The sequence below is a fragment of the Monopterus albus genome, unplaced genomic scaffold (genome assembly GCF_001952655.1).
Source record: "Monopterus albus unplaced genomic scaffold, M_albus_1.0 scaffold54.1, whole genome shotgun sequence".
Classification (NCBI taxonomy): domain Eukaryota; kingdom Metazoa; phylum Chordata; class Actinopteri; order Synbranchiformes; family Synbranchidae; genus Monopterus; species Monopterus albus.
Window position 1 is genome coordinate 664,549 of NW_018127934.1, and position 9,850 is coordinate 674,398.

General features: G+C 39.0%; 2 protein-coding genes across 2 annotated transcripts in view; both read left to right on the forward strand.

The window, feature by feature from the left end:
• The window catches only part of gucy1b1 (guanylate cyclase 1 soluble subunit beta 1), a 19,815-nt gene extending 13,293 nt beyond the window's left edge, over positions 1-6,522 (forward strand). The window contains exons 10-13 of the mRNA XM_020602120.1: positions 1,476-1,713; positions 2,395-2,535; positions 4,632-4,786; positions 5,140-6,522. Of these exons, the coding sequence (XP_020457776.1) occupies positions 1,476-1,713; positions 2,395-2,535; positions 4,632-4,786; positions 5,140-5,272 (667 nt within the window). The 3' untranslated portion in view covers positions 5,273-6,522. The remainder of the gene's footprint in view (positions 1-1,475; positions 1,714-2,394; positions 2,536-4,631; positions 4,787-5,139) is intronic.
• Positions 6,523-7,830: 1,308 nt separating this feature from the next.
• On the forward strand, positions 7,831-9,813 carry fabp2 (fatty acid binding protein 2, intestinal). The gene is made up of 4 exons (XM_020602138.1): positions 7,831-8,306; positions 8,833-9,005; positions 9,364-9,471; positions 9,685-9,813. Exons 1-4 carry the CDS (start codon positions 8,240-8,242, stop codon positions 9,733-9,735), a joined length of 399 nt encoding a protein of 132 aa, XP_020457794.1. The 5' UTR covers positions 7,831-8,239; the 3' UTR covers positions 9,736-9,813.
• The last annotated feature ends 37 nt before the right edge of the window (positions 9,814-9,850 follow it).

The following is a 9,850-nucleotide window of genomic DNA, read 5'->3' on the forward strand; positions in this document are numbered from 1 at the left end:
GGGCATGTCCCACCGGGAGGAGGCCCCGGGGAAGACCCAGGACACGCTGGAGGGACTATGTCTCTCGGCTGGCCTGGGAACGCCTCGGAATTCCCCCGGAGGAGCTGGAGGAAGTGTCCGGAGAAAGGGAAGTCTGGGCATCTTTGCTCTGACTGCTGCCCCCGCGACCCGGTCCCGGATAAGCGGAGGAAAATGGATGGATGGATAGCCCCATAGACTTTTCCTGTCCTCCTTGGAGGGAGCCCCAGCTTCCTGGTTGAGAATCATGGCTCTAAGCAGCAACCTAGCTTTTTCATTCAAACCCATATTTAGCACCGTTTACAAACCTTTCCCTCCAGTAAGGTACTGAAAAAAAAAATTGTGTCACAGTTATAATTACAGAAAACATCCCTGCAATTTTATGTTGGTTGTGAGAAAACCTCAAACTCCTATGACAACTCTGTGATTACACTGTTGGTTTAGTTTTATCTTCCTATGTGCAGTAAATAAGTGGCACAGCTTGTTCATTAGTCTGTCCTTTAGGAAAGACAAAGTAGTATTCCCTTTTAAGGACTGACTTGAGACAAGAAGCACAACAGGACAGGATATAACAGGACACTAACAGGTCCCAGTCCCATGCAGTTCTGTTGAGGCTATGTGACAGTAGGCCCAACTAGATTCAGAATCTATTGTTATACCCAAGCTGATATTTACATAACCTCTAGAGTCCTGAGCTTTGGAAACCCAAGCTGTGCGGTCCTCATATGAGGACGCAGGGACTCTAGAGGTTAAGCTAGTCTTCAGTTGCTGTTATAGTGAATACACTACTTTTGACTCTGGCTTTCAGAAAAGGGCTCTCATAGTAATTTGGCACAGCAGTGGGTGACAGCTGGAGAGGAGCACCCTCTTTATTAAGACGGCTGTAGCAATCCTATTTTCTCATAGGAAAATACTTAAGACTCTCCCAGTGGATTCCTGTATTATTATTCCTACCGTCCTTTAGTCTCAGAGTGCCTCAGGCGCCAAACATAGAATGCATGGCTGAGAACTGCTGGTGCTCAGAGCTTTACAGATTTGTTTTCTGAAAATGAAAGCACACATTTATTCTGTTTTTGCTGCTGTTCAGGTGTGCACCTCAAAGTTCCAGATAAACATGTATGGTCTTGTCACCTGGGTAAATATATTCTCATGTAGATTTCTGTGTGGTGACACTTATCTGTACGAATTGTGTGTCCTTGAATTATAATACACCATGGAAGGTACTTTGCTGTTAACAGGCAGCCATGAGCTAACCGGTTACCATAGAAACACACACACCGCCCTCCCCTCTGAGAGCAGCTTGCATAGCGAAATGACCAAAAGGTGGTGGGTGAGCAAATAAAACGTTAATCCTAAGAGTGGACTTCAGTCTGGCAGCCCCAGCCCATTACTCTGCCGCCTGAATACACCATAACTAGGTGTTTTCTCAAAATGTAAATTTCTCTTCCTCCTTTTAGATTGCTTTATTCCGTTCTGCCACCATCTGTTGCCAACGAGCTGCGACACAAACGGCCCGTCCCAGCAAAACGCTATGATAACGTGACCATCCTCTTCAGTGGCATTGTGGGATTCAACACCTTCTGTAGCAAACATGCCTCAGCCGAGGGCGCCATCAAGATAGTCAACCTGCTCAATGATGTTTACACACGCTTTGACATCTTGACAGACTCTCGGAAGAACCCTTACGTATACAAGGTTGGAAGCACTAACACTATACTGCACAATCGTGTAAAGAAACAAAAAGGTGCGACAATGATCAGAATGCACAAAAAACTACAAGCCTGCACTTTTAAAATTAAGAACCTAGGTTCTTTTAACCACCATATTCTCTGTACCAGTGAAGCCCCCATGACTCTGGTAAGACTTATGCGCATACAGGTCAGTAAGAGTATTTGTAGCAACTGACTTGACCTTTTTGCAATAAAAACAAAAGTAGCACTGTCTTCTAAACACAGTGTAGTTTTACTGGGGGACTGCACCATTTTATAGGCCTTGTGCAGCAGATTTACATCCTAGGCTTTCAGACAAGAAAGCACTTTAAGAAGTCAAACAGACCTTGGCACTTTCAGGGGATTGGCTTCAGGCATTGGGTCACCAAAAGAGTAATATTTACTCTACAAGCTGAATGGCTAGGTGGTCCTGGAGTTATAGCAGGGCTCAAAAAGGTCCTGAATGTCTTAAAGCTGATGCAAGTGTTTAAGCGTTGATTTCAGGGTGTTTCAGGTTATTTCTGGCTGCTGCACAGTGCATTCAAACAAACCTCCTTTGTAGCATGTTGGGAACAGATGATTTCACATGGACTAACAGTAAAGCAAAATAAATCACTTTGACATTTTACAGGTGACTAATGACAAAATGCCTTTTTTCCCCATACAGGTGGAAACAGTGGGTGACAAGTACATGACAGTGAGTGGCCTGCCAGAGCCATGCACGCACCATGCCAAGTCAATCTGCCACCTGGCTCTTGATATGATGGAGATCGCTGAACAAGTCAAAGTGGATGATGAGCATGTACAGGTGTGATGGGAATCTCATACTTTAGCTATGTTTTTAACTTGAGAACCCAAATGCAGACACTGGATGTGGACTAAGTGGTAATAAGTTCAAGGCTGTAATAAAAGAAGAAGAAGAAACAACTCACCACGTGGCAGACTAAGGCTACACAACAAAATAGGGAAGATACCTGACCAAGAAACACAGACAACACCAGTAATGTAGCTAAGTGAGAAACGAGCATCAACACAGACAATACCAACTAAAAATAACTGGTACCAGACAGACAAACAAATTGGTTTTGATGGTCAAATGAATGAAATAACAGGCAAAACAGATCAGCAATAAAGAACAGGCTACTAAACACAGCAGATGAGGGCTAAGTCCAAAAAGAGAAACAAGATGCAGGAATCAGAGAGACTATGATGAAAAGACACAACAGAGGTACAGAAACAAATGAAAAAGTATGATTGGACATGGCTGCTCTGTAGCAGGATGATTGCAGAGATGAGAAACAGCTGAGTGTGATCAGGGCTTGTACTGAGAGTGGTGAAGCTGGGGCGGAGGACCAGGACCAGGGAGGAAATGTACCAAAAATAAAAGTCCAAAAACAGGAAGGTCAGGGAACCATCACATTGGTATATGCTATGCATTTTATATCTACATGGTCATTAAAATTTTGTATTATAAAATTGTCTTAATCTGTCAAATAATAGCTAAGCACAGTTATCATGGTGAGAGAGAGAAACCCATTTTTGTCAGTCATTATTTTAGGTTAGTGAATCAAAGTTTTTCCTGTGTATGGTTTGGTGCTGATGGTGCAGCAACACTTTTGGCTTGATTAGTTGGATTTGGCAAGGAAAGTGTGAACATCCTGCACACTCTCTCCTCCAGGTAAAGTTTATTATGGAGGCAGCACATGGCTGTCTGCAGCCCGCAGTAGACTCAGCAGTGACATGGACTATCTATTTATCTGTCTTAATAGATTAAATCTATATAAACAAAAGCTGGATAGTTTTTCTTTGATTGTTTGGGTGTTTTTGGCAAATGTTATAATTTTCAAACTGCTTTCCTTCACATGTTTAAATAATGTATAGTTTATTTTTTATTCAGCAGTGCATCTGTCATTTTGGCAAAGGTTACCAGAGCTCGGTGGTGCCCTGCTTTGTTGTTAAATATTGCTTTGAAATATTCTGGAGCTGAAAATTACTGCTGATTGGCATTCAGCCAAATATGACCAACGTTATAGGCCTTTTTTGCTGATTGATTTTAGAACTGTTGTACAGCCTACTGCATGTGCATCTGGACATATTTTGACAGTGAAGCAATAAGTGGAAGCAGACTTTTGTTTAACTGACTGTTGGAGACTGTTATTGTATCACTGACTGCTGATACGTAGCTTTGGAACATCATGTCTGGTTAACAAAAGGCTGTTTATTTTGGGACATGGCTGAAGAAGAGTCTGGTTTAGTAGCAGAAACAACCTCAAATCATCTCACGATCCCGTGGCTAAAAATAGATCCTCATTTGTCCCAGACACTCACAGTGAGTTCATGCTCTGACGACAACAAGCGCTGAAGTGCCCACAGGTTCAAGGGTAAATATTAGTCTGTTCATTTCATGGGGCTACTTTTGGAATTGCTAGTTTATTGCAAACCTAAAAAAAAAAAATCTAATTTTGTGCATAGAGTGGTTTCTGGCTTGTTATATCCACCCACCTAATGTTGCACCTTTTCACTCAATAGCTTTAAGATTTTGTGCCAGAAGACTTAAGAGAAGCATTCTGCTAGAGAGCTGCTTGCATTTTAAAAAATCTTTCTCTGTGTGGTGAACAAATCATTTACCTAGTCCTTGATTGAACATTTACACAGGTTTGACTCAAACTGAAGAGGATAAATATGGTGTCATGTGTTCCTTTAAGTAGTGTATTTACAGCAGATAAATAATAATTAGTGTCTCTTTCTTCTAATAAAATTTTATGCTTAATTTTGACTGTATTTGAGAAGCAGCAGGGATATCGTTGGGGTATTTATTTGCTTTGTTTAAATTAAAACAAACCTACAGAGTGATTGCAGTTCAGTGTCTGAAGAGTCTCCTTTTTTATTTTCCTTCCTTTCCAGATCACTATTGGGATCCATACAGGAGAAGTGGTGACAGGGGTGATCGGCCAGAGGATGCCGAGGTATTGCCTCTTTGGAAATACAGTCAACCTTACGAGTCGTACAGAAACTACAGGTGAAAAGGGAAAGATAAATGTCTCAGAATATACTTCTCGGTAAGTAAAAGTCCTTATTTTATATCAGTGGCATATTCTAACTTGTTTTTTAGCAAAGTCATGTTTTGATTTTTATTTAGAGAAATAGGTGATTTTGAAATAACTTTACAACTTGGTTAAACAGTATTAAAACAGAGTTGTAATCTGTTAAGAAAATACTAGTATTAGAAATGAAGAATCAGTTGGAATCCATTAAAATTTAAACCAAAGGTTTGTTTGTATATAGTACAGACAGGAATATATCTTTATTTGATGTTCTTTATTGACACAAAAACCTTAAATGTAGTACAACAGAGATCACCCAGGACCGTACAGTGTGAGTGATTTGCGGTGATGTTGATGTTGTACACCAGGTGTTTGCAGTCTGCCGAGAACGCCGACCCACAGTTTCATTTGGAATTTCGAGGCCCCGTCACCATGAAAGGCAAAAAAGAACCGATGAAGGTGTGGTTTCTGTCCAGGAAGCCCACTGACGCAGTTCAATGAAACATCACGAGTGTCATCTAATAAAAGCTTCTAGGGAATTTTTGAGGCAGGAATGAGATGAATCAGACATAAGATAAAGTGATAAACTGCAGGTTTTTCAATGTGAATCTGAACCTGTTTGTCTGCTAGCCCGTGATGTGACATGATCTCATTACATGTTTTTAACATACACACAACAGTGCTGTGTGTCATGAAAACTACAGCAGTAGTAGTGGTGCAGTATCAAGTTTGTTTTAGGCATCAAAATATTTTTAGCTCCTACATTTGTCAGACTCATTCTGAAGCCTTCCAAAAATACTGACACTGTAACTCCAGCTGTCAAATAACTCCATTCACTTTATATTAATAAAAAAAGTGTATTTTTTCACCACATCATTTGCACTTTTAATACTCTCTTCCCTCTTTTATAGTAATAGAAAAAAAATCTTTAGCTTAACATTGATATTTGTGCCATTACATCACTGGCAATATTTGAAGGATCCAGTTTTGTTCGTTGGATGTGAGAGTTACAATGTTTTATACTGAATATGTTGCAATGACATTAAGGATTTTGGTGTTATAGTTGTTATATTGAGATAAATTTACATGACCGGGTTCATCAGCTCTTTGTTCTAACCTGACTCATATGATACAGTGCAAGGATGACACAGTGTTTGAGCCATGAGTAAACCTGTATTATCATCTATCACTGAATGATCAAAGTAGTCCCGTAAATGAAAACATACACTAGACACTACTTGATCTAATATATATATTGCACCTTTATGCTATTCACTTTTTTGACTGCTTCTGTGAATACTCTTTAAAACTATATAGTACTACTATTTTAGTTCTACAGCAGATTGTTAAAATATTCTTGAAGGTCTACTAGATGTTTATTGTTGGCATCATGTTACTTTGTATTTATTCATTTATTTTGTCATAAGAACTCTATAGTTTAAAATGTAATTATCACATTTAGAAAAGAACAAATATAGTAAACTTTGGATGAAGCTATTGTATGTGCCTCCATCATGCAGTATTTATAATTAAAGTCGAACTGTATGCTGTGCTGGATTAATTCCATGACTTTCCCCCTCCACATTCATTAATATCAAAGCTTACATAATGTTCTCCAACTATCTAGCTTCCTGTGTAAGAAGCAAACAGGCGTACTGTACTTGTATCTTCTGTGGTGGTAAGACATTGTTTTATTTTAGCAATGTTTCTGTGGGGAAGTAACTAATAAAAACAGTCTTGAGAAGTGTTAATTACTTGATATTTTGTCTGTACTGTACAACCCTTGCTATCAATCAGCATTTTCTGACTCTAATAAAGATCGTAAACTTTACAGATAAACACAAAACAGTAATGTCTGGTCTTAACTTTCACTGAAGGCAGTGCTATAAAACACTACATGTCTGAAACATCAGTGTTTGATACAGAACATTGATCATTTTGAGAATATTCATCCACTTGACTTGACTTGTAAAGTGCTCTCTCTAGTGGCCAGTCAGAAGATTGCAGTCTTGTGGATAACAACACCATTTGCACCTGTTGCTGTTATTGTCACTAAAGGAGAATTATTCAGTATAACATAATACTTAAAAAAGACTTATGGTGCAGTAATCATGTATAATATATGTGAAACAACATAGGGGGCAGTTTTGTGCTTGTAAGACATTACATTACAAAGTAGATGCTAAACTGACTCACACTGTATGTTTGTTTTATTTTTATTTAATTTGATTATTTATTTTGTTTTTTTAGGACACACGCTAAAAAGTGTTTTGTACATTGTCAAAGAAAACCATTTGGGTTTTTAAGGACACTAAGACACAAGGAAATGATGCAAGTGAGGCAAAGATGGATGCAGTTAGGGAATTGATATTTACCCAGTGGTGCCTAAGGCTGTATTACCAACATTGCTAACTGGGCAACCACCCAGGGTCCACACACCATTTCCACTGGTTCTGGCAATTTGGTTGTTTGCAAATTTGCTACATTATTATACTATTAAATACAATGTCAACTAAGCTGATGTTTGAGAACAAAAATACCAAGAGGGATAAAGGGTTATAGAAATATATGGACAGATACACAAAAATAGGCTTTAAACTTAAGAACTCCCATGCTACCTTGAAAGCCAAGGAATAAAAATGTGTCTGAAGATGTAGATGCCAAACTAGAACAGAGTCATCGTGTTAGGTATGGAACTAGTAAATTTAACCAACTCATCCTATTGTCCCAAGTACACCTCAAATAAAGCACACATTTGATTTCAGGGACACTCAAAATCTAGAGTCTATAAAACATAATCCATTGAGTGGCTGCCATATAACGGGAACTCTAGTGTTTGGTTAATATTAATTTCAAATATCAAAGGTCTCGCTTATCAACAATAGCCAGATTAAAGTCCAAGGTTTCACTAGAATCGCATTATCAGCCAAACTTATCACTGCTGTATTTGCACAAAGGCAACGGTTTAGCGACATTTCATTATGGTAAAATAAGCCATACAATAGATTGTATTTCATATGCTCCAGCTAGTCTATTTCATTATCTAGTTTATCTTACCTTGAGGTACAGGGGGGAACGACATTAAAAACATTAATGGGTTTCAAGTTAACTTTAACAAGGTTTTATTTGTTGTATCAAATACTGTGCGCTCAGTTACTGCAGTTCTGCGCTAAAGACATCAAGTAGTCAAGCACCGACGCCAAGTGGTTAAGACCGACGCCCTGTGTAAACAGAAACACAGGTAAACCAGGATACCAGCCACTTTCAGTTGGAAACGTGTCACAGCTCTCGGTTTGTTGAGTATGTCAGCCTTCTGTTTATTCTGAACCACGGCATTGCGCAATCTGATGAAGCAGATATGGCACTGAGCTTTAAACGGCCACATCAGCACATCAGACGAAGAGATAAGAGGGTTCTCGGTTTAAAAGCAGCAGCTGACGAGTTGTCCAATTCACCCTCACCGCCACCATGACCTTCAACGGGACCTGGAAAGTCATTCGCAATGAGAACTATGAGAAATTCATGGAAGAAATGGGTGAGTTAGGTTAAGTGAAGACAAACTGCTCCGAAATGTTAAAGCTATTCCTTAACTGATGCAATGTTAGGAAGGATACGAATGTCTGCTCTTTGAGTAAAAACATGAGCATAATCAAGACCTGATAAGACAACTGATGAAGCCCTAATAAATTGCAGACATTTAATTTTAAGTATTTAGTCAGAATGTCAGCTAAAATCATTTGTGCACTCATCATTTAAGCAATAAATTAGCATCCTAGATCTTTAAAAACTGAAAGCAAAATGCACCAGTCATGCACATTTTAAAATCATTTGTGCACTCATCATCACCTAGATCTTTAAAAACTGAAAGCAAAATATTGAGCTAAAGTTTCATTTGACAACACTTGGTGACCTCCAGTGCATGTTTGTGTTTTGGTTTTTGTAGCTTACCCTCACAAAGGACCCTCCGTTGTAAATGCATGTGCATGAATAGTGATTCAATCCAGACTAACTTCCATCAGATTGTTCGATCTATTGATCATCTTTGCTGTGTCTGTGGATAGGCATTAACATGGTGAAGAGGAAGCTGGCTGCTCACGACAACCTCAAGATAACCATCGAACAGAATGGAGACACGTTTCATGTCAAGGAGGGCAGCAATTTCCGCACCCTGGAAATAGACTTCACCATGGGAGTCAACTTTGATTACAGCCTTGCAGATGGAACAGAACTATCAGTAAGCAACAGTGGCATCTAGTGCAGCACCTTTATCCATCATTCCACAGTTAATCAAAAACTGACCTGTACAAAATTTAAATTTGCCCCCAAATATCTTTAACTTATTATCTTGCTTTATTATTGTCTTACTTCTAATTGGTTCCTGGTGAGCTGGCTATTTACTCGTTTTACACTTTTCAATTTTGATCTGCAAGAAACTATTTGTTTGTTAGAAAACAATCCATACATCAAGGTTTGACCTTTACCGTGGTAGCCCTTGTGCCTGATTGATTTCAGCTCATTAAAATGTCAACCACCACAGCCTGTCCTTGCACTTCTATTCATGCTGTGAGTAAGTTCCATGTTTCACCCTGCAGGGCACATGGACCTTGGAGGGAGACGTACTGAAGGGGAATTTCAAAAGAAAGGACAACGGAAAGCAACTTTTAACAACCAGAATCGTCCAAGGAGACGAACTCATACAGGTAGGGTGAATTTATATCTGGCACCAAAGGTTCTTCCAACTGTAACTCTGAGACATGAGATACTAAGATAAGATCCTATATTACCATGATTCAATGAAGGACCTCACATGCTGAATTTTATTATTAGTTGGAAAAAAGTACCTTGATTATTTAGCCAAATGCACAACTATGAAGCTCTATAGTAACTATACTGACATAATCTTTTCCCAACAGAGCTATAACTACGAAGGTGTGGACGCAAAAAGGATTTTCAAAAGGTGTTAAAGCAAACTGATCAACAAAACTATTATGTGAGAGATGTCTGACATCAGGATTACACAGTATTGTGCTGAACTATCACTCATTTCAGCACATGAAAATTGCACTACTTGCTAATGAA

Excerpts from the sequence above, each read along its gene's own strand:
- fabp2 (XM_020602138.1), top strand. The coding sequence starts at position 8,240 with ATGACCTTCAACGGGACCTGGAAAGTCATTCGCAATGAGAACTATGAG. Across the intron at positions 9,006-9,363 it reads CAGATGGAACAGAACTATCA|GGCACATGGACCTTGGAGGG; the intron begins GTAAGCAACAGT and ends TTCACCCTGCAG. Across the intron at positions 9,472-9,684 it reads AAGGAGACGAACTCATACAG|AGCTATAACTACGAAGGTGT; the intron begins GTAGGGTGAATT and ends TTTTCCCAACAG.